At 38.3% G+C, this 18,194-nt stretch overlaps 2 protein-coding genes across 2 annotated transcripts; both read left to right on the top strand.

Annotated features, from left to right (window-relative positions):
* Nucleotides 1-9,697: 9,697 nt before the first annotated feature.
* TAAR1 (trace amine associated receptor 1) lies at nucleotides 9,698-10,714 on the top strand. The gene has a single exon (XM_041423944.1). It carries the CDS (start codon nucleotides 9,713-9,715, stop codon nucleotides 10,712-10,714), a length of 1,002 nt encoding a protein of 333 aa, XP_041279878.1. The 5' UTR covers nucleotides 9,698-9,712.
* Nucleotides 10,715-16,891: 6,177 nt separating this feature from the next.
* Nucleotides 16,892-17,933, top strand: TAAR2 (trace amine associated receptor 2). Its single transcript, XM_041424033.1, is given in 2 exon segments — nucleotides 16,892-17,506; nucleotides 17,508-17,933. Coding segments are annotated over 2 exon segments (1,041 nt in total).
* Nucleotides 17,934-18,194: the final 261 nt, after the last annotated feature.

Raw genomic sequence — 18,194 nt, 5'->3', positions numbered from 1 at the left:
GCAATTCACCTTGATGTGTTTTCCAGCCATCTGAGATTGATTTTTGTAAACTGAAAAAGGTCTATTCAGTTCTAGTTTTAGGGCTCTCTAAGGAAAATTCATTGTTGGGGGGAGAGAGGGGTGGTTCAGGCAAGACTTTCTTGTCAAACTTATGGATGATTTTGGAAAAACCGAACCTTTATTCTGCAATGTTTATGAAATTCATAGACAAAATATAGTACTGACAGACAGTTTCCATTAAGTTGAGCAAGAAAGTACAGTGAACTCTAGGCCTATGCCATTGCCATGTTACTTACAGACTCTTTAGGATACACTCTCCCATGCTTTTCAGAGACCTAAGTTTTCCATATAGCATTTATTCCTGTGCTGGCTAAGTGCTGCTACATAATACATAAATCTCTCCCTTCCTTTTATTTTGCCTCCAGTAGGAGCCAGAAATCTTGACTTAATGCTCTTTTCGTTGAGGTCCAATAAAGTCAAATGTGGGCAGTGAGTTTGCTATACTACCACTAAAAACATTGGTGGCTACATTCAGTTTGCATCTACTGATTGTGCATCTGCAGAAACAGAGCTGTTCTACGTTTAGCTTTGAACTCAAACAGTCATAATCTGTGGGTTTTTTTCAGTTCCCTCTGCATGGAGGGTCTCACACAACTTGTCTGGGTTTGGTTGAGGTTGGGAATCATCAACTCTGCCCCGAAGAGTTTAGAGATAGTTACTGATATAGCTCCCATCCTGACAAAAGTTAGGTGCGCTGATCCTGTGATATTCCCAGTACCTTAGTTTATCACCAGTTTACAAAGTGTACAAAAACTGATCCAAAAAATGTACAAACCTTTATTTTCTTCCCATCCCCTTCTTGTTAAGTGGTTGTCTTCTCCAATTTTCTCAGAGATGTCCTTATGCCAAGTTGGCTGCAATAACTACCATAAACAAATGGTGAAAACACATTGTAATTCATTAATGGGAACATTGTTTTAAAAAGAAGAATTATTCGTGTCTAAGAAGAAATAAAATATGTCTGACACTGATTCACAGGAGGGAAGAGCAAACAGTAAAAACATGGGCATTAATAAATAATTAGGTACTTCCTGGTAGCTAGGCTGAAAGACAGAAAGCTTTTAGCAGGTGTGAGTAAAAAAATATGTGTGGTCTTTTCATAACTAGTGTCAATTAGCTGAACCTTATGAGTATCAGATGGCTGTATGTATGAGGATTGTGTGTATATAAAAGCTCAAGTTTAATCAGTCATCATTACCTAGCAATAGACTTAAACATTTATTTTGTTGAAGAGTTTATGAGACTATCTTTTGTGTTACACTAGGCCTTTTGGTTGTTTATTCATGTTAGCATTAACCTCTCTTTGCAGGAATTCTTCCAAGCTCAGCATTAGACTAATCAAAAACAGAAGCCTCTTGTACTTGAAGGTTGTGTAACACTGAATGTAACCACTCAGGTATTTTGCCAATACAATACACTGTCTTACAATGCCAGTTGTTTTCTGCTGAGCCTTTTCTTATAAATGGCTGCCCCTTCTGTCACCAAGGATGTGACCTGTGTTCCTCTCTGATTTGCCAAGGCTCATCATTAGATCTTGATGACTTACAATCATTTGCAAGTAGAAGGGAGAATTGCAGATAAGAACAAAATGGACTCCAGGGGATAAAAAAGGGAGGGAGGAGAAGAGAGAGATGCTTTCTCTTCATCAGTCCTCACCTGCATGAACAAAAATGTATGCAAGATGGTAGAGGAACATTTAAACCTCCTGCTGCCATCTGTTCCCTCTAAGTGTCTTGTGTATTGGCAGGAGCTAGCCAGTTAGTAAGGACTCGATAACAAGTCATAAATCAAGTTCAATTCTACTTCAGTGCACCCTTACCTCTTCTTCAGTGACCTGGTATTCAATTGATATATAGCACCTACTGAAAAGATAATTAAAGCTTTTCTGGTGAAAAAATGGGCTGCCCAGGCATGTCTTCCTGAGCAAAGCTCCAGCAAGAAAGGACACAGCCTCTGGCACTGGTAATTTCTGCACTAGTTGTGTTGCTGTTTCTGCAGTGTCATGATACCACTGGTGTTCATGCACAGCATCGCTGCTTCCTACAGCAAGAAATGGCTGCAGAAGGAAAAGATGACCCTGGCAGGTTGTCCCCTTAAAAATGGCCCACAGTGCATTAGCACTGGCATCTGCAGCCTGTTGGGTTTCAAAAGGACTACCAGAAACAGTCAGATTCAATATTTCTGAGAAAATAGCATGTGTCTACTGTAGTCAAATCAAGCATTTGTGAAATGAATAGAGAACAGTCCATGAGAAGACAAGCTAGAAGATATCATTTATTGACATGTAAGTCTTTATTAGCAATTTTAGTGCTCAGTGGCTTCCAGTAGTCACACTTCCAGACCACAATGTGACATTTCAAGACTTTCATTTCACCATGAGTTGTTCTTCTTGTTCAGCCTCATGTCCTTTGTGCCACCTTACCAGTACCATAATTTCCTAAGTTCCAAGCTTATCACAGCCCCAAATACCCAGGGGAGAAGTTGCAGCCTGCGCCCCACGGGTCCTGCTACAGGCTCACAGAAACCTCTGGGGAGCAGGAGCTGAAATGCCTGGCTCTCCACCAATGAAGCCCACCGAATGACACACACAAACCGACCCAAAGTGGGTCAGTTTTTTTCCCTGGAGTTACTTTTTTTCCTGGAAGGATGCTCCTTCTTGGGTTCCACAGCAATACAAAAACTATTGTTTGAGGATGGGGGATGCTGTCATTGAGCTGCAGGTATAGTTCTCTGGTATGGTAAAAGTATATAAATAGGAAAGCAACAGCTCTTAAGTCCCTGCTACAAATCACATCATATAAACACCTGAGCATCATAAATAAGCAGCTAGTAAAATTTTTCTTTAAAAGGAAACAATGTCTTTTAATCAGTCTTGTTGTCAGACATTGTCAAAGTATTGTGCTTTGAGCTTTTGGGAAATATCCACTCTGGGATAGGCAAATCAAATTTTTAAAGATAACTGAAAGTGTTAAAATTTGTCAACATTACACAAAACTGAAATGAGTAAGTGAAATATTGGATGATCTTAAAAACAGTTCAGTGCTATTAGCTCCATCTATTCATTGACCACAACAAACATTTCCTTCACTTTGCATGCTTCTTCTCATGAAAGAAGCCTGGCTTTAGCTTACTCCAAACTGATTCATCTTTGCATACACTAGTGGCACAAGCCACTATTACATGCTTATCTTTTCTGGATATTTAAGATTAACTTCATCCTGTTGATGAGATTTTCCCAGCAGGCTGTGAACCAGTCAGACCAAGCATGCAGCCACTTAGCTGGGAGAATTGGTGTGGGATGAGTCAGTTCCACACTGTATCTGCAGCCTGCGCCGGCTGGTGATGAGGAAGTGACTCCTGTGCCGTATCATCTCCGAGTCCTGCAGTCTGGAATATGGTGAGCTGCTGATTTGCTAGTCTGGGATCTAATTTTCTCTCAAAGATTAATCTCCTAGTGTTAGCACTGAAGATAATGGTTGTTATTCTGCACAGTTCTTTCTGTAGTGAACAGCAATAGCACCAACAGCAGTAAGTATGATTTAAAGTATGATTTTAAAAGCTGCTCATTCCCAATGGCTGAAAGAGAAACATAGCTGGGGGAAAAGCTCTTTCACACACAGCTATGAATTCAGAGTAAGGTTCTTTCCTTTCTGTGAAGTTATTAGAGGGCCATAAGGATGCAGAATGGGATCGTACCTTTTCAATGTTCAGTGCCTCTCTCCTCTGTGTTTGCCTTCTTTTTGGAGGTGGTGTTCAGAAGCCAACCAATATCAACAAAGCAGTTACAGTCAGTAACTGCAGTTCATTCCTGTTGGATTGATGGGTGCAAAGAAGCACTGGCAAGGCACAAGGGACCTGCCCTGCTGTGCCTCTGCTCTGTGCAGCAGCTGCAAAGTTTCCCTTGTCCTGCTGGAGTGAGAGGCAAGGGGCTGCTCCTGCCCTCAGGAGCCCTGAGAGAAGCTTTTGCTGCAGAATGAAGGCACTGGACCACTTTATGGCACTACTTACTGAGACTACCAAATATGTACCAAATACTGAGACTACCAAATCCTTCACCCCGTGTAGAGATAAATTTTTTGCTTTGGATAGATATGTTTGCTTTGCCATTAAAACATTATTTTCTTGGAATCTGTTACTCCTCTGTGCATTTCAGAGATTTATATTCATGTTGGAGTTTGGATTTATAGTCCTTAGCCTAAGTACTATACCTGCAGAAAGAGTACAAACATTGCATTTCTCTGTATAAACAGCTGGCTTTACTTGGCAAGGAAAAATTATATTTTCTACTGAAAACTAGGAATAGAAACCGTGGGAAGGGTTTACAGCTCAATCATCTCATCTATTCTCCAAATTCCTCTGGTACAAATCTGGGCTAATTTCAGACTGTCTTGAGTGGAACTGCACCACGTTTGCAGAAGTAGCATTCAGATTAGTAGTTGCCAGATCTTCTTGTTTAACCCCTATAAAGAAATAATTATTTTGTACTACTAGCTTATTGGGAATTTTTTTTTTAATATTGTGCTCTTTTGTTTTTTTTTTCTTCTGAGAAATGCATACAAGAGAAGTGTGAATACACTATTCAAAACTCTTCTTCAGCCATAGGGTCACCTTACAGCCTCCATGGTTTCCCTAACAGAGAAACAGTTTTAAAAATTAATTGTGTGAAAAAGAGAAACTTTCCGCTGATTGACCCAACAATACTCATAGAAATGCAAGCTAAATGAATCACAGTAGAAACCAGTGCTCTCCTGACATTTTTGTTCACAGTAATAGTTCTCATTCTCAAGTCCTTTTCTGTTCTTTCCCACTTCCAGTGTCCCTTCCACAGTTTTGTGTAAAAAGGGCATGATAATTTTCAACACATTTTTTGAATAGTTTTTATGTCTGAAAAAGTGCTATTTCCATTCCCTTCTGCACTGTTTTCCATTTTTATTGCTTTATGTTTTAAAGACAAACAAGGAAAGTAGATGATCCACAGTATTCTAGACATTGTGACATCTCTCTTTTTTTGGTTTTCCAAAACTATGAAACCTAATTATTGCAGAAATATAATTTTATTTAGGAAAAAAAAAAACACAGCAACAATTTTGTACAAAAGTTTTTCATTTGAATTTTGATGTATAACTGCTTTACTATACTACAGATTCAAAAGATTGCTAAACACTGACAATTTAGTAAGTGCTTTGAGCTCTCATAAAAATAGAGTTTGGCATGCTTCTCTTGGATATTTTAAGGAGCAAGTCTGAGAATATTTTAATGACATAAATATTTGGAATATTTTTTCCATATCAGCATTAAGGCACAAGAAAATGCCTGTTTGAAGCGTTTGCACCAACAGAGTGAAAGATTGTTACCACTGCGTTCCTTCTCACTCTAAATTAGTTGACAATTTGGGCTGATTAATTACTTAATTATCTTGCTATATCAAAACCTCTTGTTTTACATTAATTTCAGCAAAAACACCGTTAAATGCCACCGTTCCCATGCTCACAGCTCCCCCTAGATCTGTGGTTCACTCCTTTCCCATGTGTGTGGGTCTTGCGGTGCAATTTTATTGCAAGCCAGGAGATGGAGGGAAGCGCTCCCTGACCAGACACAGAGCCTGGGCACAGGGGGAGGCAAAGCAAAACCCACCCTCCATGGCTGGTTGGCTGCCCCTCTGCAGCAGGGCACACCTGCTCAGGGCAGGAGAACCCAGCCCCAGGGGTTCCCCCAGAGCTTTGCAGGTTGCTGCCAGGGAGCTGCCTTGAGGCAAAGCAAAACCCACCCTCCATGGCTGGTTGGCTGCCCCTCTGCAGCAGGGCACACCTGATCAGGGCAGGAGAACCCCAGCCCCAGGGGTTCCCCCAGGGCTTTGCAGGTTGCTGCCAGGAAGCTGCCTCTGGAACAAGCACTTGAAGTAGAGCTGCCACTCCAGAAAATGCTCTTGAGTTTTGGCCCTGTGTTACTCAAGAGTGTGGAGCATGGAAGGAGAGCCCTGTGTGCATGCATGGATGGCCTTGGACTGAGTGCCCCTAATGAGCTGGCTGCCAGACTTCTTTATGACAACGAGTTGTACATATGTAACATGGGTTTGTTCCCCTAAATTTTACCTTCCTATAAAATGCATATGTGTCAAGACAGTAGTTACCAAAGCCTAAACCTTCACTCCTCAAAGAGAAGTGCCTGGCTCTGTGCATCTCAGGAGGGTGAAGGCCTCTTTCACAGACCAGTATTTGGGACCTATTATGTCTTTTCCACTTTTCACCAGCTCTGAAGAATTGGACCTGACTCCTCTCCTAAACATATCCTCTCAACACTCTCCAGTGATTTCTCTCTTAGCCTGATCATTGTTTCTGCACTTTTTTAGTTGTCAAACTCTCTTTTTATAGCAAAGAGACCCTTGTAGTGCAAAACCTCAGTCCGTATATGAGAGCAGCCTCAAAAAAAAAATTTATAAAAGATCTGAGTTGTATGCACCCATTTTGTTTTTTGTGCACACAACATAATGAAGTAGCTAACCCAGGTCATCAGAAGAATTTGCAATAGCATCTTAACCCACCTTGTTGCATGTGCCCTCGAGGCACCCAGCCTAGCTGGACTTTATCTGGTGGTCATCACAATAATGCTTTTTTACATTTAGCAGTATCACTGTTTTAAAAGGCTGCATGGTCCTTTGTGGAGCAAAAATTGATGCTTCTCATCTGTGAGTCTGGTACAGCCAATAGAAGGTGTTTACTTAAAACACTTTTTCAATAGTTGTATCTTGCAAATAGCTGTTAGCCGGTGAGCTAACAGATAGATAGATTAAACCTGTTTGTTCAGTAATCATGACTAGGCTGGTAGATACACAACATGTCACTCTGTCTACATTATACCTTTCCAAGGAAATCTTACATGCTGCTGTAACCAACATATACTTATGTATTTTGCTATATTTTAAAAGCTTACGGGATGTAGACTACATGGTGTCTTTTGTTCTTTGCTTAGATAATACTGGGCCACTCACAATATGACTGTAACATTTAATCAAACAAGTAAACGTACTTAAAATCAATTCAATTTACCTATAAATATGGCCCATTAAGCCAGTATGGGAGCTACAGCCACGATTTTATTCTCTATGTGGATGACAAAATAAACAGTTTGAGCTACTATTCACACCAACAGCTGCCACTGAGTCAAACAGCCCAGAATGCTGTCCATCACACCAGCATGCCCCAGTAACACACTTCTGGAGCTTCTGGAGGCTCCTCCAGCTGTGGATTAAAAGCCTGTTCTCTCAAAATTTGTGTTACCCAGAACTGTAATGGTGGTGAAGATGATCAGCTGCCTTCTGAAATGATCTTTAAAAGGAAGAAGTGCCACTCAAACAGTAGAAAACAAACGAGTGTCAGGAGCAGACTTCTACCCAGAATGAAGTGACAAAGGTAAGAGAAGAGATTTTTAAAAGTATGCTTCTTTGTATTTCCATTTTATTAATTTTAACCTTTGTGACTATATCTGGAAGGAAAATATTATGCTTTCTTCTTCAAAACTTCTTCAGAGTTCAGCTCACCTGAACAGTTTGCCACATGTGTTTTGATTTATTTAGTTTCCATGTAATGCAAAGCCACATAGTTGATCTCAGTTTTTTCTATCCTTTGGCTGGAGTTTCTACTTTCTGTTATCAAAAAAAAAAATCGTCTCCTGATTTTTTTTTTATTTAAGAAGACCTGTTTTCAGGGCAGATGGTATTTCTTTAAGGCTAAACAGTTGATCTATCAGAAAACAGAGGGAAGTTATTAATCTTTTAAATCTAAAGGAAAATTAGAGATAGCATGTTAATTCTTTTTGATTGACTTCATAGACTGTTTTAACACAATCATTTAATTTATTTATACTTTAATACAGAACAAATGAAGTTCAAAATCTATGTGACACATTTACAATGATGCCCAGTAGATACCTTTAAATTGGTGTTTAAGTCTTTCTACTGTGAAAATTGAAAATTTGAGTTAGTAAATAGTCATCTGGCCTCAGGTACAAATGTGCTGAAAGAAGGAATGACAGGCAGGAAAAGAAACATGAAGAGATTGACAAAAATGGAAAGAAAATGTATATGAAGTGATAATTAAAATGAGGTGAAACAGAGCAGAGATGGTGTTAAACATTAGTCAGCAGAAAAAAGGGGAAGTGAAAAGCACCCCAAACAGTACATAAATATATTCACACTGTGTATGTTCCCCACTCCTGAGAGTGACTTTGGGTAAACCTTGTCCCTGGCACTTGGGTGCCACTGCCTGGCCCTACTTGCAAAATCCGTCTGTATAACATAGGCTGGTTGCTAGTTGCAGCTGTCAAGGTTTTGCTATCTATAGTTCTTTGTCTATGTTCATTCAGTTTCCAGTGCCATGGTGGGCTTGTAATTACATTTGGTTTAGTATGGGAAAGAAATTATTTTTTAAATTGTGTTCTATCCAGAATAACCAGAGGCAGCTAAATCCCAAAGCAAGTGGATTAAATCAGTACTGGCTGTATTGCCATGTCAATATTTTTCTGACAACCATTTCGTACCATAATGATAGTGGTACTGAACAACATATGCTAATGATCTCTATTTTTTCATAATAACACTATGTTTCTGTTATTTAAAAGAAAGATTTTTCAAAAATAAATATTGCTTGCCAAGTGCATAAAGTACTGTCATTAAAAGTTTTCATAAAAAGAGCGACTTGCAAGAGGGACATGCTACTGCCTACACAAGAGGACAGCGGTGTTTGTGTCCTTGGATGCAAACTAAACTTATGTTCTGAGAATGCTTATCTCCATGTTTGTGCCTTAGCCAAAAAGCCAGACAAATATAGTAAATACACATAGTAATGCTATATGCCTAGCACTGAAAAAAAACTAGAGCTCAACAGAAAAAACCCATTTGCTTATACAGCAGATAATGTTTTAGATTAGTCAGATTCTTCCATTTTATTTTGTCAGCAAAAGGGCAGATTTTTTTTTTCTTTTCTGAGATCTTTTTCTTGCATCTCTATTTACAGCTAGAGCCTGCAAGGATCTTCCAGTAAAACTTGATCTGTCCAGTCATCACTATCAGAGCAGGGCTGGAGGAGAGGTCACGCATGGATTCTTCAGCTTTAGCCCTTCTGTTTTAGATTTAGACTCGTAGGTTTTAGATTTCTGTATCCAAAAAGAAGTTGAGGGAACTTCAGAATTTAAAATTACTGAATTTCAAGAGCAAAGTGGAGATAGAGTACTCCAGCTAATATAGATGAAGACTAGAACTGAAAAGAGAAACAGGTGATATTGAAAAGGGCTTTTCATCTGCCCACTGGACAAGGCACTGCCCAGCACAAGCCTCTCAAAGTCACTGCTATCCTGGTGTGAGGACAACCCATTATGCAGCTTATTTTATCAAAGGAGATTCCCATTTTCAGGGAAGTCAGATGATAAAAGTGTCATTTTGCTAAAAGTAATTACAAAATACTTTCATCCTTCATAAATAATGAAATGTGAATTTCCTGCACATCCAACCAAATGAAGGTGTTTACAATGCTCTTTTATTTTCCTCTCTGCAGCTCTTCCCATCTAGAAAGTGGAAAATTAGTCATAAACATACCTTAGAATTGGGAAAAACAGTACATGTGCTACATAGCTACGTGGATGTGAGACCCCAGTAAGGATGCAATTGTGCTGTGAATCCGTAAATGGCTCTTGCATAAGAAGCACCTGGTCAAACAGCATCCGTATCTCCATGTACATCTTCATGGTTTGCATTATTCTGGCCACAGTGGTTGGAAATCTGACAGTTATCATCTCAATATCACATTTCAAGCAGCTTCACACGCCTACAAATTTCCTGATACTTTCAATGGCTATGGTAGACTTCCTGCTGGGATTCTTCATCATGCCTTGCAGTATGGTGCGCTCTGTTGAGCACTGCTGGTATTTTGGGGAGTTCTTCTGCAAGATCCACTCAAGCATGGATATTATGCTGAGCACAGCTTCTATCTTCCATCTTTCCTTCATATCCATAGACCGCTACTATGCTGTGTGTGACCCTTTAAGATACAAATCAAAGATAAATACTTTTGTCATCGTGGTCATGGTATGTATAAGCTGGATTGTCCCTGCTGCTTTTGCTTTTGGGATGATTTTTCTAGACCTAAACTTGAAAGGGGCAGAAAAGATTTATAATCATGTCTACTGTGCAGGAGGATGCTTTCTCATTTTTAGTGAAACTTCAGGAATTGTGGCCTCCATAGTGTCTTTTTACATCCCTGGATTTGTTATGCTGTACATCTATAGGAAAATATACTCTGTAGCCAAAAAGCAGGCAAGATCCATCAATGCAATTAGCAGAAAAAAAATGCAATTTGAAATGAAGCACCACATTTCATTCTGCAGAGAAAGGAAAGCTGCTAAGACTTTAGGCATCATAATGGGAGCATTTCTCATCTGCTGGACTCCATTCTTCTTCTTTACAGCTACCAATCCATTTATGAATTACGTGATACCTCCTGTTCTCATTGATGCTTTGGTTTGGTTTGGCTATTTAAATTCTACTCTTAACCCAATTGTTTATGCATTTTTTTACATGTGGTTTCGCAGGGCATTGAAGATTATTATGTTTGGAAAAGTTTTTAAACAGGACTCTTCCAGGACTCATTTGTTCTCAGACTAACATGTTTTAAACTGTTGGATTCATGCTGGAGGCTGAACTCCCAGATATAAGAGCTGTGAAGGAAGGAAATTCCTTCCAAAATTTTTTTGCCTATTTACAAAATGTAGTTTAAGCAGATAAGCAACCATTGTGCTTTACGTATTCTTTCATTCCAGATTAGATTTCATATGTGGTGTTTTGATTGTATCTATTTATTTGCAATGCACAGAAGAGCAAGAGTTGCATTTAAAAAAACTTACAGCAGTTTATATCTCATAATTCAAATCTTCATAATTAAAAAAATATTCTGATGCAACAGATTAATTTCTTGAATAAGGTATGTTTATATTATAATATTTGTGTTCATTTGTTCTCACAACAACAAGCTTGTGTTGCTCTTTCTCTTTCCATTTCAGCTAGTACTTGTCACTTATGAGTTTGCCACTTAAAGGCTTTGCTGCTTAATGAGATCAAAAGCGTGTTTAACAAGATCAAAGACAAGAAAAAATACGAAGTTTGAAGTGAAAAGCAATTGCAAAAAAGCTGCATTGCACCTGAGAATGCCAGAAAATGATGTCTATCTAATGAATGTTTAGATGTAAAACATTATTTGCTAAGTTGCTTCTTAGAGAACTTTTTTTTAGCTTGGGCGTGTTGTTATTTTGTCTCATGGCAATGCTGTAAGAGCTTTCGAGGAAAGCATATAGAGAATTGTGAAGAAATCCTGCGGTTGAACTCAGCTGAATCATGAAGGAACAGTACTGGGAGTGGGCAGGAAATGATCAGTATCTAAGAGACCATGGAGAGAAATTGATGATTCTATACTGAAGTAAGAGCTACACTCAGCAGAATGTCCTCCATTCGTGTTCCTTGTAAAAGTGCATCATATTTGTATCTTGTCTTTGTTTTTTGTACTTTATGGAGTACTGAAGCACTCTATGCTGAAAAGATTAAAATTGAATGATTATACATTTCAGCAGGGCAAAGTATCAGGATCTGAAATTGTGTATATTACTGTTTCATTGCCATTTTGTAAAGTTTGCCCTCCTAAAAATGGCATAAAAAGGAACAATGAAATGTACACCACATCAGCACTTCTACTCTGGTTCCTTGCTAATGACAACATGACTGCTTTAATATGTAATCTCACAAAAATAAAGCAAAATAAATTTTTAAAAAATCTCTTTCTAATAAATAATAGGTAATTATTTTCTTCCTTCATTTCCAGTGAGTCTGGCCCAGCTGTAATTAACATTCTCACCCTCACAGTGTTACTTTCTGAAATAAAATGTGTGATCACTTCCACACTTTGATCTCTCATGAAGTAACAATTTCAGAAGTGCTGCCAGGTGATACCTCCTTTTGTCTGGTCATAACTTAGATTGAAGGAAAGATAGATCCTCTATGTCAAATACAATCTAAGGCATTTTAAAGTATAGTAAAATCAGCACATGATAATGTAGTCCCTTCGGGAAGTAAACAAAGCTGTTTCTTTCCCTTTATTCCTTACAATCCTATCTCCCTGAAAATCTGGAAATATTACTGTGTTTCCAGACAATTTCAGCTGTACAGCTGAAATTTCAGCTGCAAGCTGTAGAGCTTGCAGTTGGTAATTTTCTTTTCATAACCTGTGGTATCTCTCAGGCATTGTTTTCTGGTTGCAGGAGGAGTTTATGAATGAGTAGGATTGCTTGCAGGACAGACTGTCGTTCAAATAGAGCATGTCCCTGCGGACAGTGCCTGGACCCTACTGCAAAGCTAATTCTTATAAACACATAGAAGCCATAGCCACATTCCTGAAGTGAGAAAAATTGCTGATAAAAATAGTCTAATAGGTAGAGCAAAAGCCATGCATGCAAGTAAAGCAAATTAAGGAACATATCACTACTTCTCACCCACAAAGCAGTTTTTCAGCCATTTTGAGGAAAGCAGGGCTCCACCTTGTGTAATAGTTATTTGGAAAAAAAAAACCACTATAACTCCCAACACCCCAGTTCCTCCTTCTTCACCCAAGGTTTTTATTGCTGAGCACATCATATGGTGTGGAGTATCTCTCTGGTCAGCTGGGTTCAGATGTTGCGTCCCAAACTGCTGTGCACCCCCAGACTACTCAAACCTTGATACTGTGTAAGCACTGCTCAGTCTTAGCTTAAATGGGGATTGTGTGTGTTATCAACACTGCTTGCATCACAAATCCAAACCACAACACCACACAAACTACTAAAAAGAAAATTAACCCTTTCCCAGCCAAAACCAGTAGAGAGGGCATCCAAACATTGTGGCTGGATAGGACCACCATAATCCATTTAGTGTAAGGGGAAATAGTAAAAGAAATTTTCAGTGTACACATGAAAAACTCTCTGGGCAAGCCAGTCTAGCCAAGGTGTCACCAATACTTATGCTCTGCAGAAGAAGGTGCTTCCACATACAGATTGCTGGTGTGCTTCACTTACCCCTAGAAGGCTGTCTTCTTTGTTCTTAATAAACTAAAATATAAGCCAGCCTTGTGCATGGCCCAGCTCAGAAAGTTTCAGAAATACCTTTTTCCTCCAGTGTCCTATTACTTAAAGGTGGCACTTTCCCAAAGAGCCTCCTTGTCTTCTATTTACTGAGAGCGTTGTCTGGCACAGTGACTGTAATGAAGTCCCAGGTTATTTTCTCTCATTAGCTCTAATCACAGACTGTGTAAGGCTATTTCCCAGGGTCAGGGTGAGGCAAGTTAGATGTGTTAATGAGGCCACAGGGACTCTATTTGAACCCAAGACATGAATAAATTAGGAAAGCATAAGAAAAATGCCTGATGCTGTTGTCTAATCAGATTATGAGTTAAATCTGGTGGAGCAGAATATACCTTACTGCAATCTCAAAGGATCATAAGGCAAATGAAGTGCAAAGGGTATTGTCAAATTCCCTATCAACACATTTAATTAGTGACCTTGTTAAACACTTTACTTTGCAAAACAAATTATTCTCCTGTTGATGATTTCAAATATTTTGACTTCCCCAAAAACTTGTGCAATGCAATTATTCCAGAAAGGCTCTGTTTCACCAGTAAACTTACATCTGTTCCTTTTGTCACCAGTGAGGACCATTTGCAATGTTACCTTCTTTCCACGCTTTGTACAAAACTGACAGCAACTTTCAGAGTCCTAAACTGCTGCCTGTATCCTGCCTTAGTGCATGGTTTGACGTAGCACCTCATGCATGGTCATGCCACCTGTGTCCAAATCTCATGGTCACTCAGATACCAGAAGCAGGAGGATGGGAAAAGAGGAGAAGCCCCAACTGCCCAAGCAAGACCCTTCTGGAAAGCTCAAAAAGGAAAGAGTAACTCCAAAAAGGAGTATTTTAAATTCCTAGATTAAAAAAATATTTTAGTGAAGTCTTCAAACAGAAAAAAAATGACCTGTCAAAATGCATAAATATTGCTTTAATGGCTTTTCTTAAATCATTAACTCATCTAGGCATTCCACACTGTGCAGTCTCTGTCCTCAACAATGCATTAATATCCATTCAACAAGGGAGAAAATACTGGATGCAGTCAAACATTAGACAAGGTGTTCTATTAAATTCTTCTATTTCTGCAGATTTTATGATCATCTTCATTATGTACGATGCTACTTCCACACATTGCACTTGAAGACTTAATTCAGAAAAAGACTGTGTTTGCCTGTAACCACTTTTTGACTAATCTGTTTCCATTAGACAAAGACTGAAGTTTATTAACTTCTATGATGAATTGACTGGCCTGATAGACAAAGGAAGTGCCATTGTTATTATCTACCTAGTCTTCAGGAGGGCTTTCAACACTGTTTCTCATAAGATTTTCACAAAGAAAATAATGAAAGATGGGCTGGATGAGAAGACCGTGAAGTGGATTGCAAACTGTCCAGGCCCAGAGGGTGCTGATCATTGGCATGGTCTAGTTGAAGGCCAGCAACTAGTGATCTACCCTAAGGGTTAGTGCAAGGTCAAATCCTGTTCAACATCTTCATTAATGATCTGGATGATGGGGCAGAATGTACCCTTTCAACATCAACAATTCTGTGATTCTATGAAATTCAATTCCCATAATATTTACTGAGTCTTGCACAATGTTACATGGTTTTGCATAACCAGGTACATTTAATTTCCTACTTTGTAGGTTTATTAATAGGGTCTTTTCACCTTCATGCTGCCGCTTCAAATCCAACTAGCTGCATGGGTAATTGAAAATGTTTCTGTGAAATGATTACACGACACCCTTTGTAAAACAAATTAATTTCTTAAGAGACTGGATCCACAGTAACTTATACAGTGGGAACTTCCAAGGCCTGCTCCTAGATGTCTTGACTTCTTTTTTCTCATAGGTATAGGAAAAGTCAATTTCCTTAAACATCTGGTGCTCCTAGCATACAGACTAAAAGTTATCTGTCATTTAGAGAGGGAACACTGAAAAGAGAGTGCACCCCATATCCTTTGGACTTCCTCAGTTACCAACAGGAGAAAACAGTTATTTGAGAAAGCTTGAGCTTGTCTTTTGTTGTTGTTGCTTTAGTGAAGTCAGCCCAGAGGAATAAAAGCAGTTAGTAATAAATAATCAAATAGTTCTCTTCAGTCAGTATTTAAGCCCAGTATGGAAATAATGAGGCACAACATGACTTGTGTCTACCTTAAGTCGCCAAAAGAGCTCCCCTAAACATGAGGGTAAAGGAATTAACACAGCAAATAAAAATAACGGTGTTGGGAATACAGACACTTGGCTTTCTTTATCTCTTGTCGGTGTAAACCCCGAAATTGCATATGTATATTTAGCACAAAGTCTATTGGGAATTAAATGTAATGTCATAAAATAAAAATAAATCCCCATCTTTCATTGATCTGAGCCAGGTTACAGGAGGGATTTGTCTGTTAACACACATTGCAGTTTTGCAGAGCAACAGCAAAACAGAAAAATGTCTACTAAGAGAATTTATTTATGGTATTATTAAGAGATGCCTATAAAGAGGCTGCCCTCTTTATAGGTGGAGGATTAACCTATAAAACTGGCTGCCCATACCTGTTTTTAATCTTTTTAGGCAAAATTTCTGTATTTTCTTCATTTCTGGATGATGCCTATTGGAAAAAATATCAGTGGTCTGAGCTGCTTCCCATGTTCATTTTAAGTGGGTTAAACTGCTGCGAAGAGTATCTCTTTCTGCTTCTGTTTCTAAATTCGCTCTTTGTCCAAAACAAGTTATCAGGAAAAGAGGTAGAAGAAATGGGTCTGCTTCTCCCCAGAAAATTGAAAGGAACTTTTTCCCCCTTGAAACTATTCACTACTGTATTCATTTATAACAACTGCAGCTGGACCACAGTCTATTATTCCAGGAGATAAACCTCAACCTGTCTCCACACTCTATTAGTCAGTGAGATTATAATGATAGAAAACAGGTGTATATATCGGGAAAGGAAAGGAAAGAATATTGCTTATCATACCAATTCTATGACCGATTTCCATCAGATGCATTCATTGCTGGTACTTTGTGATGCACAGGAGGTGATTTCAGCAGCATAAATAATTTGGTAAGTGGGTGTTTGGCAACTGATTTGTGACTCTTAAGATGAGCATTGAGAATAGCTCATTAACTGAAACCTTCAAGAAAGCTGAGGTATACCAGCTCACATAACTTTTCTCCCACAGAAAAAATATCAATATTCTAAGACACATATAAATCCTATGTAATACTTATATATTGAAGTGACTTGAAAGGTTTCTTTTTCTATGTATGTTTTTCTTCTATCACTTTAAAATCACTATTATTATGATGTATAAATAGTACAAGAACCATATTTTGCAAAGTGCTCCAGATACAAAATAAAATGTCTGTTATAAAATAATTTAGTTAATTTAAGAGGTAATTAAATTTTCAATTTAAGTCTTTCAACTTTCAACTGCTTTGTTTTAAATATTATTTCCAATTAATTTTAAAATAGCTTCCAGTTACTAAATTTCATGTAGTATTTCAGAAGAATATTTTCTTGTAGTTTGTCCCTATTTAAAACAAGAGAAATTTTGCCTCTGAATTATTGCATTTCATTTAGTTATGGAGCTCATGCTCTTGACTTACTTTACCTTGTATTCTCAGTTTAGGATTTGGAATATTTTGTAAACTTGTGAAAATTAAATCTGTTGATGGGACTGCACTTCTGAAAGAAAAGTCTCAGAAAGGATTGACTATGCTTTCTCTAAATGTCCTAAAAGATTTGACTGATTGCTCTGAGTTTCGAAACAGATCCTGTCCTGAGCACTTTAAGTCAGTGGGAATACGAGGGGTAATGTATTTATTCATAACAGCAGTCTTCTTTCTCACCATCTTTGGGAATCTGGCCTTAATCATTTCCATCTCAAATTTTAAGCAGCTCCATTCTCCAACCAATTTCCTCATCTTATCCATGGCTGCAACAGGTTTTCTGCTGGGCTTTGCCATTATGCCCTACAGCATGGTGAAGTCTGTAGAGAACTGCTGGGTTTTTGGGATTATATTCTGCAAGATTCATTACAGATTTGACTTGATGCTCAGTTTAGCTTCCATTTTCCAAATTTGTTCCATTGCCGTGGATTGTTTTTTTGCAATCTGCCACCCTCTGCATTATTTCAGCACCATGACTGTAGCAGTCATAAAACGAATAGTGGCTGCATGCTGGTCAGTGCCAGTTGCTTTTGCTTTTGGTGTGGTTGTCTCAGAAGCTTATGCTTCTGGAATTGAAGGCTATGAAATGCTGCTTAAATGCTAAGGCTTGTGCCTGATTGTGTTCAACAAACTGTGGAGGACTTTTTTTTTTTATTTACAGTGGTTTATTTGCTCCTACTTGCATTATGATAGGCATTTATGTTAAAATTTTTACTGTCTCCCAAAGGCACACATCAGAGTTGAGTCAGGTATACAGGCTCTCAAAAAATAATAAGAAATATGAGCTTTCTAAGAATAAAGACAGGAAAACTGCTAAGACTTTGAGTATTGTTATACTGGGTTTCTTAATATGCTGGTTTCCTTGGTTTTTTGCAATCTTAATTGATCCATTTTTAAATTTTTCCACTCCTTTGTCTCTGCTTCATTCTCTAAACTGGTTTGGATATCTAAATTCTTTCTGCAATCCATTACTATATGGCTTTTTCTATCCATGGTTTAGGAAAACATTTAAATATATCTTAAAAGGTAAAATATTTAATCCACATTTTCACACAGTAAAAGTTTTTTCTGAAGATCAGTCACAGTAATAGAGTCTATAAGTGAGACTATCTCTAGAAATTAAGAAGAAACAGTGGATTGCTGAATATTCGTGTTTCAGTATGTGTGTAATATGAATTTTATGAGTCAGTCCTGTAGAATTCTTTTTAATTTCAGAAATTATTTACATACAGCCCATAAACTCAGTATTTCACCTAGTCTTGTATTTATGCAGCTAGTCTTTCTTAGGGTTCACTCTTAATGACTCTAAACTGAATGTATCCCAGGATCATTTTGTGAAGAGGGCATTA

The sequence above is a fragment of the Onychostruthus taczanowskii genome, unplaced genomic scaffold (genome assembly GCF_017590055.1).
Source record: "Onychostruthus taczanowskii isolate IOZ18803 unplaced genomic scaffold, ASM1759005v1 scaffold8, whole genome shotgun sequence".
NCBI classification, from domain to species: domain Eukaryota; kingdom Metazoa; phylum Chordata; class Aves; order Passeriformes; family Passeridae; genus Onychostruthus; species Onychostruthus taczanowskii.
This window is presented reverse-complemented; position numbering and strand designations above follow the sequence as displayed.